Raw genomic sequence first — 17495 nt, forward strand, 5'->3', positions numbered from 1 at the left:
CATGGATGGAATGGACAGACCTTGCCCGTACTGAAGAGGCTCATAGACCTCAGGGTGGGCACAGTGCTCTCTTCCAAGTGCCTCTGGGTTCTGACCTCCGTGATGCTCCACCAAGACCAGAGGCCCCATCACACACACAAAATACACGCAGTTCAGGCACCTTTCATCATCAACTGAGAATGGAATGGAGAAAGATGCACCCCCATTGCCCCTATGCTGGAAGATGGAAACAGAAGAGGCTCCTGCCTCTATATTCTCCCAACTGCAGCTGAGGCCCAACCATTTTCTCCATAGCAAGTGTGGAGAGTCTGAGCGCTGGGCCAGGTGGAGGGGTGAGGGAGGCCACCTTTGACAGCAGCACTCCGTCTACACTCCCTCATCTTATCTGAGCTGTTGTGTCAACTTAATTAGCTCAAAGATGTAAAAAAGGAACCACTTTGAAGAATGTCCTAGGGTAAAGCAACCACCCTCCTGCTCTCCTCCCCAGCCCACTGATGGAGGAAGGTTCTCTCCTGGTAAGTGTGAGGGGTTCCCCTGGCCTGGTCCCTCTCAGTACCTGTCTGGGCCTTGGTGTCGGCCTTCTTGCTCTCCTGGGCCCCCTTTTGGGCCCACACGTGCACCATGTACTCCATGCCCGGTCTCAGGCCCGTCAAGACGGTGCTGCTGTGCTCCTTCCCCACCGGAACCTCCCTGGTCTCTCCGTCGGCAGAGGTGTAGCGCACCACATACTTGTCAATGGTGGCCTGCACCGGGTCCCAAGAGACAGTGGCCATATTCTCTGTCACCCGGTCAGTCACCAGGTTTTGGGGGCTGTCAATTTCTTTTTAAAAAGATTTAGAAAAGGCTAAACTTTAGAACAAAGGAGGACATCCCATCTTACCACCCCATCACCAGGAGCTCTCCATCATGTTATCATTAATAATGGTAGAATTCCACTTAAAACACGAGTCAAAGGCCCCTGGTCTCCATTTCCAAGGAAACAAACCACTGGATATAAAACTGGAAGGAATCAGATTGTCTCCCACTTTTTAATATAAAAAATTTCTGTCCTTGTAATTCTCATCAAAATAACAATAAAACTTCCTGAGCAACAAGATAAGCCACCAAAACTGCTGTGGATCTAACCTCTTTTCTGATCTCCCTGGTATCTAGTTATTTTGTTTCACAGAATTTGAGAGCCAAGAAGTCATATCCTCCAACCTTTCTGACTTATAAAAGGGGAAGAGAATGGAGGCCCAGGGAAATGGAGGGTCTGGGCTAAGTTCCTATTGACATCTTATGTTAAAGCCAAGACTCTTCACTCTGAATTTTGGGCCTTCCCACCCTCTCAAGGACTTTGCTGCGGATCTGCCCTTTCTCTCCTGTGTCATCAATCTCTTCTTCTCTGTCACCAGTCCCAGACAAGCAAGGTCTAGAATTCCCCATCCTCTCCCATATCATTCCATTTCTCTGCAACCTTAAACTGACAGACTGTCTCAAGAGAAATGTCTATAAACCTTAACTTCACTGCTCACTCTCCAATCAATCGTGTTTGCATCTTTCTATGCCACACAACTAAATCTGCTAGTCTAAGTCACCAACAACATCCGCGTTGCCACATCTAATGGATACTTGCCATTCTCAACTTTACACTGCTTCTGGGTGGCATCTGGCAGAGCTGATCTACTCTTTCCTTCTTGAAATGCTCTCAACCCTTGGCTTCCATGACTACACACTCCCTTGATTTTCTTAACTCACTGGCTCTTCTTCAGTCCTTTGTTAGCAACCTTCAAACACTGGAGCACCCAAAGCTCCCTTTGTTATTTGTTGTGTTTTGTTTTGTTTTGTTGATACAGAGTCTCGCTCTTTCATCCAAGCTGGAGAGCAGTGGCGCCATCATAGGTCACTGCAGCCTTGACCTCCCTGGCTCAAGCAATCCTGCCACCTCAGCCTCTGGAGTAGCTGGGAATACAGGTGCATGCCACCACACTCAGCCAATTTTTGTATTTTTTTTGTAAAGACAGGATTTCACCAGGCTGGTCTTGAACTCCTGAGCGCAAGCAATTCACCTACCTCAGCCTCCAAAAGTTCTGGGATTACAGGTGAGAGCCACTGCACCTGTCCCAAAGCTCCCTCTTTTCCTCTCTCTACTTTTCCGCCTAGGTGATCTCACTCATGCCCATGGCTTTAAATACCAACTGGATGCTAATCGCTCCACAATATCTATTAATTCTGAGCCCCTGACTAGCTTATACAACTGCATCTCCACCACAGTGCCTGGCCTGTATTAGACACTCAGTAAATATTTATGTAATCAATAAATGAATCACTCAATTAACCAAGGAATCTCACAAGTATCTTGAACTTAAATATTTAAAAGTCTTGATGTTCCTCCCCAAACTTTTTATTTCTCAGTCTCCCCTCTCAAGAAATGGTAGTCCAATCTCCCATGTTACTCAAATAAAAAACACAGGTCATACTTGAGTCCTCATTTTCTTCCTACCCCACATCTATCAACAGGTATTATCATCCATACCTCAAAAATATATTCCAGACATCCCCTCTTCTCTATCCCTTTTGCCATCATGCTTATCTAGACAATCAGCATTTTGCACCCAGACTTTTCTAGCAGCTTCTCTACGAATCTCTCCACTTCTATCCTTGTCATTTTCTCCATTTATTCTCCTCACTGTGGCCTGGAAAATGTTTTTTAAATGAACACTGCATCATATCACTCTTCTAGCATTAATAAATATAGCCCATTTTGTTCTCTAAGCACCACATGGTCCTGGCTGACCTGCCCCTGCTCCTCCCACCTCATCTTAGGCCACTTGCTCTCCTACCCTCTATGCTCCAGCAAAACTGGCCTCTTTTCATTCTCCAACCATCCCAGGTATTGTTCCAGCCGAGGGACATCACACATACTCTTCCCTTTGCCAGAAATGGCTAGTTTTCGCCAACATCCATTCTCCCCCTTCTTCTGTAAGCACACTCACTGTCCAACAGATCTCTCTGCAATGATGAAAGTGTTCTATAATCAACACAGTCCGATACTGTAGCCATTAGTCACATGTGGCTACTGACCATTTGAAATGTGGCTAATCCAAATGAGAAAAATTTTTTTATTTTAATTATTTTTAATTAATTAAAATTTAGGCTGGGCATGGTGACCCATGCCTGTAATCCCAGCACTTTGGGAAGCCGAGGCAGGAGGATCACTTGAGCCCAGGAGTTCAACATAGTGAGACCCCATCTCTAAAAAAAATAAAAAATTAGCCAGGTTTAGTGGCACGTGCCCATGGTCCCAGCTACTTGGGAAGCTAAGGTGGGAGGATGGCTTGAGCCCGGGAGGTCAAGCCTGCAGTGAACCATGATCATACCACTGTACTCCAGCCTAGCTAACAGAGTGAGACCTTGTCTCTGAAAATAAAATAAAAATAAAAATAATTTTAATAGCCACATGTAGCTAGCAGCTACTGTGTTGGACAGGACAGCATAACCAAAGCAAAGCTGGGCACAGGGCCATCCAGCTAAAGACCTCATTTCCTAGCTTTTTTTGCAGTGAGGTCTGTCTGGGACCTGGCAATGGAACATGAGAAGGGCTGATGTGTGCAATGTCCCAGTGATGCCCTGACCTTCAGCATGCCTCTTCCCACTGGCTACAATGCAGACAGGGTGGTGACCAGGTAAAGGAGGGCAACTTGCTAGGGATGACTAAGCAACTATCACAGAAGAAGCCTGGGTCTCTGGGACGAGGAGCTACCATATCAGCCTTGGCCATTCTACAGAGAGGAGTACACTCCTTTCCTGCTGAAGCAACTGTTATTTGAGTGTTTCTGTCTATGTATATCCTATTACTACTCACCCTTCCCATCTACAATACATCCTTACCCTGTAATTCTCTATACCTACACCATGTTCATCTCCTTCATAGAATTTAGCACAATTTACGGTTTTAAATGTGTTTTCTTATTTATTGTCTATCTTCCCACTAGACTTCAAGAGGGTAGAGATATTTGTTTTGTTCACCACTGTGTTCCCCAGGCCTGGCCCTTAGACAATGCTCATTAAAAGTCAGCTGCCTACTGCAAGGAAACAGGGCTCCAGCCACCCAGGTGAATACTTGCTCCTTTCTATCATACAGGGTCTATTCGGTCAAACCTACACAAAGTAGCTTGCCACAAAACAGGTTTTTAATCAGTGGCTTTAAGAATTTTATATTGGTTTTACATTATTTTCTATAATTTTGTATAGCTGAGAGACACAGTGATTAAAAACACAGGCTTTGGAAAGAGTTTTAAGACATTCATGGGGCCAGGTGCGGTGGCTCACGCCTGTAATCCCAGCACTTTAGGAGGCCAAGGCAGGTGGATCACGAGGTCAGGAGATCAAGACCATCCTGGCTAACACAGTGAAACCCCGTCTCTTCTAAAAATACAAAAACAAAATTAGCCGGGCATGGTGGTGGACACCTGTAATCCCAGCTACTTGGGAGGCTGAGGCAGGAGAATGGCGTGAACCTGGGAGGTGGAGGTTGCAGTGAGCCGAGATAGCGCCACTGCACTCCAGCCTGGGTAACAGAGCGAGACTGCGTCTCCAAAAAAGAAAAAAAAAGACATTCATGGGACTGCTCCCACTGGGTCCATTACTATAGTTTTGTCAGACATGCTTCTTGAACCAGAGCAACTCCATCTTGAATAGGAACTGGATCAAATAAGGGTGAAACCTACTGGGCTGCATTCCCAGATGGTTAAGGCCTTCTAAGTCACAGGATAAGATAGGAGGTCGGCACAAGATACAGGTCATAAAGACCTTGCTGATAAAACAGGCTGCAGTAAAGAAGCCGGCCAAGACCCACCAAAACCAAGATGGCAATGGGAGTGACCTCTGGTTGTCCTCACTACTACACTCCCACCAGTGCCATGACAGTTTACAAATGCCAAGGCAATGTCAGGAAGTCACCCTATATGGTCTAAAAAGGGGAGGCATGAATAATCCACCTCTTGTTTAGCATATCATCAAGAAATAACCATAAAAATGGACAACCACAAGCCCTCGGGGCTGCTCTGCCCATGGCTAGTAGCCATTCTTTTATTCCTTTACTTTCTAATAAACTTGCTTTCACTTTACTCTATGGACTTGCCCTGGACTCCTTCTTGCACAAGATCCAAGAACCCTTTCTAAGGGTCTGGATCAGGACCCCTTTCCTGTAATATGTTGTTCTTTCTTTAGGTGAATGAAAGTTTTTGTTTGTTTGTTTTTGTTTTGTTTTGTTTTACAGCAAACTCTCCTAAAACAGTCTGCAGCCCTGAGGTTACAGATGCCAAAAGCAGCTGCATCATCATTCAGCTGCAATAGATCAACCTGCATTAACTCCCCCGGTTTGCTCTTCTCTTCACTCCTATTACCTGTCTGGGCCTTGGTGTCAGCCTTCTTGCTCTCCTGGTTCCCCTTCTGGGCCCACACGTGCACCGTGTACTCCACGCCCGGCCTCAGACCCGTCAGGACAGTGCTGCTCTGCTCCTTCCCCACTGGAACCTCCCTGGTCTCTCCGTTGGCAGATGTGTAGCGCACCACATACCTGTCAATGGTGGCCTGCACCGGGTCCCAGGAGACAATGGCTGTATTCTCTGTCACCCGGTCAGTGACCAGGTTTTGGGGGCTGTCAATGTCTGAAAAAAAAAATGCTGATCAATATGCACTATGAACAGGTGCCAGAGTGCAGAAACTGGTGGCCATTTTGCGTGGGGTGAAACCCTTTCATGTTTGGTGGGGTTTCCGCCTCATATGCTCTTGTTTCACTTTTAGCTGTTTCATGGACATCATCTTCTCCCCCAAGATATACCTGGCTCCTCAAGTAGAAAGCACAATAGATCAGAACCTGAGAATCCAGGCTGTTACCTCTACCAAGTCTTTAGCAAAACAAATCTTTTATTCATCTAGTAAGGGTATATCAAGCCTCTGTCCATGAAATGTTCTAGACAGTGTGCAGAATCCAGAGTTGGAAAAGACATGGCCTCTGCTCACAAGGAACTAACAATTTTGTGTCTGGCATCATGTCAGTAAAGACCTCCTATTTCATACTAGAAGATTCTAAAAGCCACTTCTAAATGTAAGCCCCTGGAGGAAGAGGGCGGCATCCTATTCTCCTGTGTTCCCAGTGCCTAGTAGTGGGCAGGGCACGTGGAAAGTGCTCACTATATATTATTAAATGAATCAGCAAAAAGTAAAACCCTGGTTGAATATTCTCTGGTATACCATAGATTCACTCATCATGCTGGTTTGCTGATTAAATCACTGTACAAAATATGGTTAGATATCGCTTCCACTAAAATAAGAATATAACGTAGGAGCTATCCTTATCCTCAAAACTCTGGCCAACGTACACTCTGCTATTCCACAAAGGAATACACTCCTTTCTTGTTTAAGCAACTGTTATTTGGTTGTTTTGGCCATGTGTATCCTATTACTATTTCCCCTTCCTATCTGAGAAACATCACTACTTCATTATTCTGTATACCTACACCATGTCATCTCCTTCATAGAACTTATCATAATTTCTAGTTATAAATTTGTTTTATAGTTATAATGTGATTCATTTGTCATAAAGCAAGTGATATACATCTCCTTGCTATGGCAAATGTGACATCTACATTCTTAAAGTCAAATTTTCAATATACTACTATTATTAACAAAATTTGATTTTCATTTTCTGTTCCCACTCACAAACTCACTAAGAGACCCTCGATACTGTCTACAGCAAAAGATCCATGCAATCAGAAGAGGAGCTGATGGACATGACCATGTAATCATAGCTTGGAGACTGCTTTGTGGCCCTGACTTGCAAGGAAACTAGTTAAAGGAAAATGAGGGATGGTGTGTGCAATCGGTTATGAAGGGATGCCATCCCACTCTTCCATTAATCATTGATTTCTGCCAATGTCAGAGAAGGAAAACAAAACTTGTCATCCATTGACTTAGCATGAAAGCTCTTATATTCCCAAAGAACAATGCTCCTTACCTGTCTGGGCCTTGGTGTCAGCCTTCTTGCTCTCCTGGGCCCCCTTCTGGGCCCACACGTGCACCGTGTACTCCACACCTGGCCTCAGGCCCGTCAGGACAGTGCTACTCTGCTCCTTCCCCACCGGAAACTCCCTGGTCTCTCCGTCCTTGGCAGAGGTGTAGCGCACCACATACCTGTCAATGGTGGCTTGCACCGGGTCCCAGGAGACAGTGGCCATATTCTCTGTCACCCGGTCGGTCACCAGGTTTTGGGGGCTGTCAATGTCTGAAAAAAAAAATTGATGATCAATAAACACTATTAACAGGTACCAAAGAGTGAGATCTGGGCATTTTACTTGTGGTGAGGCAGTTTCCTGTTCTTATGGTTTCTCCATATCATATGCTGGTTTTCAGTTGTTTCATGGATATAGACCTTATCCCCACAGCTGGATTCTTGGATTTTCAACAAGGCAGCACAGCAGAGTGGTATGAGTACTAAATCCAAAGTCAGAAGAACGGGGTTCTAGTCCCAGCCCAGAGAGGCAGAGCAGAGGTGCAGGGTGGAGCCAGGTTACTAGCAATCTAATCCCAGCTCTGCCATCTGCCAGTTGTGGCTCTGGACAGTTCAGCTGTTCCTGGCTGTGCCTCAGCTTCTTCATCTGTAAAATCTGAGATTTGGGTTAGATAAACTTTTAAGGTTCCTTCAAGCATGAATATTCCATGCATGTAACTAATTTCATAACTTACTAACTTGTTTTTGTGACTTTGGGCAAGTTGCTTTACTTTACTTCTGTATTTGTAAAAAGGGGTTGTTAATGATTATTGCAGTTATCACTCTGAGTGGCTCTGTAAACCAAGAGAAAAAAATGTTATGTAGCAAAGGGGCTTTGAAAATGTTAAAGTATTACAGTGTTTACCACTCTGAAGCCACAGAATATTTACTCTATAATTTAAAATGTAATTAAGGGCAAACCTACCTCTCTGCCTCAATTTTATCCACAAGAAAAAAAAGGTAGGGAAAAATAATATTAGTACATATTCTACAGAGTTATTGTGAGTATTATATGAGCTAATAACATGTCTCCTAGTGTGACATCAGCAAGATGGCCAGTTAGAAATCCCTGACGCTCATCTTCTGCACAAAAACAACTAAAAGAATAAACAATGACATTTAAAAAAAATAACTAAAGGAGAGTGCAGAATTATGTCAAAGGAGAAACAGAAACTCTGGTGAGCACAGAAACTCAGGATAGCCATATAGAGAACAGAAGGAAACACTGGGACCCCACCACCCCATTGCCCAGCTAAGAACAGCTGGAAACCAGGAAGAACTTCTCCCTACAGCAAAACGTAAGCAAGAAGATCCCAGTAGCCCCTATCAGCACCTTGTACACCTACCGTCCTCACCACTGGGATCTCCTACAGCTCTCACAGGCACTAAGCCGAGCTGAGGGAGCTGCCTACAGGCACACAACTGTGCTCCCTCAGAAATGGAGCCAACACTGTGCCCCACCCCCTGTGGCCTGCATCGCTATTGTGCTACACCGTCTTGGTGTCTTGGAACTGGAGCTACTGTTGGAATGTGTCTTGCTCTCGGGGTGAGTAGCCATTCACCCCTTCATCCCTAACGGTAAACTGCTGCTGAGACACCACCACCCAGTGACCTGACATCTCCAAGCGGAGCTGTGAGCAACTGTTACACCTTTCCCCATGGGGCCAAGCAGCAGTGGAACCACTCCACATCCCCCACCCCTACCCACTCATTCCAGAGCTGAAGCTGCATACTCTTTCCTCGGAGAGTCAGTACTTTGGTAAAACAGCTCCATCCACTTCTGTCACACTAGACAGCACTCTACTCGTAGGGGCCTGAGCTAAAACTGCACTAGTTTCAGCTCCTAAGTGAACAATGCTTTTGGCAGAGCCCTATATCCCAGGAAAATGGTGTTGAGGCCATCCAGAATAGTCACATCCCTCAGGACTGAGCTGGAGTGGCACATTGCCCACTGGGGCATCAGTGCCTCAGCCAAGCTGAACAGCTGCATGTCCTAGGGCTGTGCTGACATAGTACCCTGGGTCCCAGGGAAATACAGCAATGGTTGGCTGAGACACCCCACCCTACTGGCCAGACAGTTCTAGTATTCTGCTTCCCTAGAGCTGAACTAGGCCCCTTGAGTCTGAGCTCCTGAGACACCCTTCTCCCAGGGAGTAGAGTCATTGTTGTGCTGCTCCCTGCCCTGGTACAGCCCAAAAAACAGTGTGCTTGATTATTTTGGGATGCTTGCTGCTGCTGCATGTGGCCTTACAGAGACTGGGATACTGCCAAGTCCCACCATTGTAGAATCTAGAAGCACCACTACACAATTCCTCACCCCTAGGGATCCAAGTTGCCACTGAGCTCTATTGGTGCAGGTTCCCAAATTACAGCAATTACAGCCGTATCCTGCACCCTGGTCTCACACTTCCAGAGCACTTCTTCTTCCTCCAAGTTAAACCAGGGCTTCACCCTGCCCATCAGGGGTAGAATTACAGTTACAAACTGACCCCCTGAAGCCAAGCTGCTAGGCACTATAGGCAACCTATATCCAGCCCTGACACAGAGATCACTCTGCATCCCAAGACTCAAGTGCCACTATAGGTTCACAAGACCTTTAGCCTAAGTAAGACCTTGCCCCACAGTTGCTTTGAGCACCTGTACTGGAAACCCAGTGCCATGGCAGCTGCTTCTATGCCATGTCAGACCTGACACCAAGAGGGAGACTTTCAGCTAAGTCTTCCCATTATGGGGAAAATAAGAATAGAATAGCCCTTGCCACAATAGCCCTTGCTACCAAGGACATTAACAACCTATAGTGCCACCACCACTACCACAAACTTCTGTAGTCTAGGCCACTGATATGCCCATAGTTATTGCTAATGTCAAACACAGCTAAAGAAGCTGCACAAAGACTATACCACTGAACCTAATGAACCACCCTTCCCAACTGGCACATTAAAATTCAACTGAGGTAAAAGTATTTCTCTAAGAAAGCCACTCTAGAAAGGTTAGAAGAGGCAATTGTTCCACCAGATACACAGAACTCAATTCAAGGACACAAGGAACATGAAGAAAGCAAGAAAATATGACACCACCAAAGGAACATAATAACTCTCTAGAAACAGACCCCAATTAAAAAGAAATCAATACATTGTCAGAAAAGGAATTCAAAATAATGATCTTAAGGAAACTTAATGAAATTCAAAAAATACAGATAGACAATTTGATGAAATCAGAAAAATAATACATTATATGAAAGAGAAATTCGATGAAGAGACAGATATCACAAAAAAGAAACACAGCTAACGAATTCAATGAATGAAATTTAAAAATATAATGAAGAGCTTCAACAGCAGACTTGATCTAGCAGAAAAAAAGGATCTCTGAACTTGAAGATAAATTGTTTGACATTACCCAGTGAGAGAAAAAAAAGAAATAAAAATGAAAAAGAGTAAAGAAAGCCTACAAAACCTAGGGGATACTATTAAGTGAATAAATATTCATATTATAGGAGTTCCAGAAAGAAAAGAGATGTAAAAAGGTATAGAAAACCTACTTAATGAAATAATAGCTGAAAATGTCCCAAGTCTGGGGAGAGATATGAATATTCAGATCTAGGAAGCTCAAGTCCCTAAATAGATTCAACCCCAAAAAGGTCCTTCCTGAAGTATATTATAGTCAAGTTGTCAATAGTCAAAGACAAAGAGAAAATTCTAAAAACAGTAAAAGAAAAGTGTTAGGTCACATATAAGGGAATCCCATTAGACTAACAGCAAATTTCTCAGCAGAAATCTTACTGGCCAGGGGAGAAAGGGATGATATAGTCCAAGCATCTGAAAGGGGAGGGGGTGGGGAACTGTCAACTGAGAATATCATACCCAGCAAGTCTATTCTTTAGAAATGAGGAAGAAACGAAGTCTTTCCCAGAAAAGGAAAAACTGAAGGAACCCATCACCACTAAACTGGATCTACAAGAAATGCTCATGGGAGTCCTACATTTGGAAGCAAAAAGATGATAATCACAATCATGAGAACATAGAAAAGTATAAACTCACTGGCAGAGCAGATACACAAAGGAGAAAGAAAAGGATCAAGCCTCAGTACTACAAAAACCTACCAAACCACAATAATAATAATAGAAGAAGAAATTAACAAAGGATATACAAAATAATCTAGAAAACAATTTACAAATGAGGTTATCAATAATAACCTGAATGTAAATGGATTAAATTCCCCACTTAAAAGATAGACTTGCTGAGGCCGGGCATAGGGCTCATGCCTGTAATCCCAGCACTTTGGGAGGCCGAGGCAGGCGAATCACTTGAAGGTCAAGAGTTTGAGATCAGCCTAGCCAACATGGTGAAACCCTGTCTCTACTAAAAATACAAAAAAAAAAAAAAAAAAATTAGCCAGACATGGTGGCACATGCCTATAGTCCCAGCTACTTGGGGGGTTTGAGGTGGGAGAATCACTTGATTCTCCCCTGGCCAATCTCTGAGAAGCAGAGGTTGCAGTGAGCCGAGATTACACCACTGCATTCCAGCCTGGACAACAGAGTAAGGCTTTGCCTCAAAAAAAAAAAAAAAAAATAGGCTGGCTGAATGGATCTTTAAAAAATGACCCACTTATGTGCTACCAACAAGAATCTTCCTTCACCTGTGGAAACACATACAGATGCAAAGTGAAAGGATGTAAAAAGATATTCCATATAAACAAAAACCAAAAGCAAACAGGAGTAGCTATGCTTATATGAGATTAAACAGATTGTTTAAGTCAAAAGTATAAAAAGAGGCAAAGGAGGGATATTATGTAAAGAAAAAGAGATCAATTCAGCAAGAGGATACAAGTGAGATTTATCCCAGGGATGCAAGAATAGTTCAACATACACAAATCAATAAATGTGACACATCACATAAACAGAATGAAGAATAAAAAAAATACGATCATCTCAATAGATGCAAAAAGCATTTGATAACACTCAACAACATTTCACGATAAAAACCCTCAACAAGCTAGATATAAAAGAAGCAAACCTCAACACGCTGAAGGCCATATAAGACAAACCCATAGCTAACAATACACTGATTGGGGAAAAACTGAAAGCTTTTCTCTAAGAACCAGAACAAGACAAGGATGACCATTCTTACCACTCTTATTCAACATAGTACTAGAAGTCCTAGCCAGAGCAATTAGGCAACAGAAAGGAATAAAGTGCATCCAAATTGAAAAAGAGGAAGCCAAATTGTCCCTGTTTGCAGATAACATGACCTCATATACAGAAAACCCTAAAAAGCTCCAGCAAAACACCCTTAGAACAGATAAATTCAACAAAGTTTCATGATACAAAATTAGCATTTAAAAATGAGTAGTGTTTCTACATACCAGCAATGAACTAGCAAAAAAAAAAAAAAAAATCAAGGAAGCAATCCCTTTTACAATAGCTACTTTTAAAAACACATCCATAAATAAATTTAACCAAAGAGGTGAAAGATCACTACAAGGAAAAACTATAAAACACTGATGAAAGAAATTGAAGATGGCACAAAAAAATGGAAATATATCCTATGTTTATGAATGGGAAGAATATTGTAAAAAAATTGTACTCCCAAAAGCAATCTATAGATTCAATGCAATCTGTATCAAAATATCAATGACATTCTTTAGAAAAACAATTCTTCTTTTTTTTTTGAGACAGAGTCTCGCTCTGTTTCCCAGGCTGGGGTGCAGTGGCATGATCTCAGCTCACTGCAACCTCTGTCTCCTGGGTTCAAGTGATTCTCCTGCCTCAGCCTACCCAGTAGCTGGGATTACAGGCATGCACCATCATGCCCAGCTAATTTTTTTTGCTTTTGTTTTGAGACGGAGTTTCACTCTTGTTGCCCAGGCTGGAGTGCAATGGCGTGATCTTGGCTCACTGCAACCTCCGCCTCCCAGGTTCAAGCGATTCTCCTGCCTCAGCCTCCCAAGTAGCTGGGATTACAGGCACCTGCCACCACATTCAGCTAATTTTTGTATTTATAGTAGAGACGGGGTTTCACCATGTTGGTCAGGCTGGTCTCGTACTTCTGACCTCAGGTGATCCACCCACCTTGCCTCCCAAAGTACTGGGATTACAGGCGTGAGCTACCGCACCCAGCCCTTTTTTTTTTTTCTTGTATTTTTAGTAGAAACGGGGTTTCACCATGTTGGCCAGGCTAGTCTTGAACTCCTGACCTCAAATGATCCGCCCACCTTGACCTCCCAAAGTGCTGGGATTACAGGCATGAGCCACTGCACCCAGCCTAGAAAAAAACAATTCTAAACTTAATATGGAACCACAGAAGACCCCAAATAGCCAAAGAAATCCTGAGCAAAAATAACAAAGCTGGAGGCATCACACGAGCTGGCTCTAATATGTACTACAAAGCTATAGTAACCAAAACAGCATGGTACTGGCATAAAAACAGATACATAGACACAATGGAACAGAATAGAGAACCCAGAAATAAATCCACATTTTTACAGCCAACTGATTTTTGACAAGTAACCAAGAACATTCAGTGGGGAAAGAACAGGCTCTTCAATAAATAGTTCTAGGAAAATTGAATATCCATATGCAGAAGAATAAAACTAGACCTCTATTTCTGACCTTATTCAAAAATTAAATTAAAGTGGATTAAAGAATTAAATGTAAGACCTGAAACTATGAAACTACAGAAGAAAACATTGGGGAAACACTTTAGAATATTTGTCTAGGCAGATATTTTGGGTAAGACTGCAAAAGCACAGGCAACAAAAGCAAAAATAGACAAATGGAAATACATCAAGATGAAAAGCTTTTGCACAGCAAAGGAAATAATTGACAGAATGCAGAGACAACCTACATAATGGGAGAAACTATCTGCAAGCTGTCTTTATGATAAGGTATTAATAAACAGAATACATAAGGAGTTCAAACAACTCAATAGCAAAATAATAACAATCATCATCATCATCTTATTTTAAAATGGCCAAATGATCTAAATAGACATTTCTCAAAAGAAGACATAAAAATGACCAACAAACATTTATGAAAAAATGTTCAACATCACTAATCATCAGGGAAATGCAAATCAAAACCACATTGAGATATCATCTCATCCCTGTTAAAACTGCTATTGTCAAAAAGACAAACAATAACAGGTACTGGTGAGGATGTGGAGAAAGGGGAATACTAGTTCACTGCTGGTGGGAATGGCAATTAGTACAGCCACTATGAGTAAAAGCATGGAGTTTCCACAAAAAACTAAAAATAGATATACCATATGATCCAGCAACCTCACTGCTGAGTAAACATCCAAAAAAAAGGAAATCAATATATCAAAGAGATATCTGCATGGCCATGTTTACTGCAGCACTATTCATAATAACCAAAATACTGAATTAACCTAACTGTCCACTAGTGGATGAATAGAGAAAGAAATTTTGATATCTATATATGTATGTATGTATATATATATATATATAATATATATATACACATATACACACACAATGGAATACTATTCAGCCATAAAAAGGAATAAAATCCTTTCCTTTGCAGCAACACAGATCAAACTGGAGGTTATTATGTTAAGCGAAATAAGCCAGGTACAGAAACACAAATATTGCATGTTCTTACTCATATGTGGGAGCTAAAAAAATTGATCTCATGGAAGTTGGGAATAAAATGATGGTTACCAGAGGCTAGGAAGTGTAGGGGTAAGGGGAATGAACACAGGTTGGCTTAAGGGTTTAAAAATACAGTTAGATAGAAGAAATACGTTCTAGTGTTTGATCGCACAGTAGGATGACTACAGTTAACAATGATTTATTGTACATTTCAAAATAGCTAGAAGAGAAGATTTGACATGTTTCTAACTCAAAGAAATGCCAAATGTTGAGGTGATGGATATCCTGATTACCCTGATTTGATCATCACACATTGCATGCATGTATTAAAATATCACATGTACCTATAAATATGTATATTATTAGGTATCAACTTTTTAAAAAAAGAAACAAATGTCTATTATGAGTTCTTAGCACTGAGTAGATGCCCAATGACCATAAGCTATCATTATTAACACTAGTTTGTTGATACGTTATAAATACAATAAATTATGCTCCTCCATACCACATACATAGAAGATACTTAAAAATACATTCACCAAAAAAAAAACTAGCACTTCTTTGTTCTAAATAATTCATTGCAAAAGCCGTTTTCCCAAAGTCACTTGCTCATACGTCCTATTACACATGTTGCTTTAGGCTGTAACCCCAAGAAAATGGATATCTACATTCCAACCTGAAGGACCACAGTCAAGGCAAGATCAACAACAGTTTTGTGACCCTTGGCTGACCAACCATTTTCACCCTATAAAAGACGTTAGAGAAGCCAATGAGGTGGGACTTGAAGAAGGGATTTATTTGGAAAAAGATACACTGTGAGTCCCATGGGTGAGGCCCAAGCCTTGAATACACAGTTTTCAATGGAATCCCTTACAGACTTTGTTTTGCATACCCTAGAGCAGCAGTTCTCAACCAGGGGCAGTCAGCAATGTCTGGAGACACTTTTGGTTGTCACAACTCAGTGTGGGATAGGGGGAGACATCAGGGATGCTGCTAAACATCTTACAATGCACAAGATAGACCCCTGCAACAAAGAATTATCCACTCCAAAATAGCAATAGTGCCGAGGGTGAGAAAGCCCAAAGCTTGGGGAACCATACAGGCTGGTGTCTGATATATGCTAAAATATCTAAGAGGTAAGAAAATAGCTGATTGCTCCGACACAGAGCAAAGACAGGCTGTAGCATTGCAAAAGAGCTGCGCATCTGGTTGAATGGATAAAGGATGCATGCAGGTTCTCCATGGACCAGACTTGGGCCCAGACAGCAAGGTAGGCCTGGGGTTGTGTTAGAAGCTGTCCAAGAGGACCACCTAGAGGGGTAAGGCGACCTCACCAGAGAGGCGCTGGGGGAACCCCTGATGTATTGGCAGAGGAAGGGGAGTAAGAGACCAGTGGAAGACAGGCATTTGCCTACAGTGAGAGACCCAAGTGGAAGAGGAGCACAGAAGTGCTTCATGACCGAGTCAGCTTTAGCACTCATCAGGCTCCAGGGCAGGCCCAAACATCTGTTACAGTCAAGCACGACTTTCCACGACCCCCAGCTCCCTCCTCCCTAACCCCTGGGCTCTATTCTCTCTTGATCCTTCACTTCGCTTCCTCCTGACCCCTCACCTCTCTCCCTCCTGATCCCCCACCTCTCCTCCTCCTAAGCCCTCACCTCTCCTCCTTCTAACCCCTCACTTCTCCCCCTCCTGAACCCTCACCTCTCCTCTTACTGAACCCTCACCTCTTCCCATCCTGAACCCTCATCTCTCCTCTTCTGGGATCCTTACCTCTCCTCCTCCTGACCCCTCACCTCTCCTCCTCCTGAGCCCTCATCCCTCCTCTTCCAGGACCCTTACCTCTCCTCTTACTGACACCTCACCTCTCCTCTTCCCAACCCCTCACTTGTCCTCCTCCTGATGCCTCATCTCTCCTCTTCCTGACCCCTCACCTCTCCTCTTCCCAACCCCTCACTTGTCCTCCTCTTGATGCCTCATCTCTCCTCTTCCTGACCCCTCACCTTTCCTCCTTCCTGACCCCTCACTTCTCCTCCTCCTGACCCCTCACCTCTTCTCCTCCTGACCCCTCACCTCTCCTTCCCCTTGACCCTTCACCTCTCCTCCTTCCTGACCCTTCACTTCTCCCCGTCCTCACCCCTCACCTCTCATCAGTTTACCTCTCCCAGAAACGACAAAGATAAATGGGTGAGAAACTGCATACAGCAAGCTAGAAGAGCAGTGATTGAGGTAAACAGCAGAAAATACAAGATAAATTGTGCGTGTCCCCTGCCTGGAGCAGGCAGCTGGCCCACAGGTGGCCCAAGCCGAGAGAGAGGAGAAGATTTCATGTAGGGAAGTAGGGACTATTACATGAAAATAGACATAATTACATCTGGGGGACTAAAAATGACTAGATATTTGCTTATTTTTAGCGAATGAAACACTGTTATTATTTCTGCCTAAAACATTCATTCAGATGGCAGGAACAAAAACAAACAAGCTTGCAAAGGGTTTAAACAGGTGAGGAATGTTTTTTTAAGGGATTGATCACAATCCCTAAGTCTGGCTCCCACAGCATGATAGTTACTTCTTAATATTTACTCCTTGTCAAGGTGAAGCAGTTAGTGTGTTAATGACAAAGGTACTCAGGCAAAGAAAGAACAAAGAATTACGTGCAGTGGCCAGCCATCTTTAAAGACCAGAGTTTGGAGACCACCACTTAGGCATTCTAAGAGAGGCCAGTAAAAGGAAGTGAGGGGCACACAATGTATTATGGGAGGATATCAACCTGCTCTTCCATAAAGTCCCCCTTTATGCCAAGCTCAGAGAAGAAAACCCCACGTAGACAGAGCCTGAGCATGGCATTGGC

The 17495-nt window shown here is 43.2% G+C and overlaps 1 protein-coding gene across 2 annotated transcripts in view; it reads right to left on the reverse strand.

Moving 5' to 3' along the window:
* The window catches only part of TNN (tenascin N), a 72688-nt gene that overhangs the window by 24349 nt on the left and 30844 nt on the right, over window positions 1-17495 (reverse strand). The window contains exons 10-12 of one of the 2 annotated variants that reach the window (XM_003258919.3): window positions 7001-7267; window positions 5388-5651; window positions 557-820 (exon numbers count right to left, since the gene is read on the reverse strand). In XM_003258919.3, the coding sequence (XP_003258967.1) occupies window positions 557-820; window positions 5388-5651; window positions 7001-7267 (795 nt within the window). The remainder of the gene's footprint in view (window positions 1-556; window positions 821-5387; window positions 5652-7000; window positions 7268-17495) is intronic. The other variant, XM_030823193.1, reaches the window with a different exon arrangement.

This window comes from Nomascus leucogenys, chromosome 12, assembly GCF_006542625.1.
Source record: "Nomascus leucogenys isolate Asia chromosome 12, Asia_NLE_v1, whole genome shotgun sequence".
NCBI lineage: Eukaryota > Metazoa > Chordata > Mammalia > Primates > Hylobatidae > Nomascus > Nomascus leucogenys.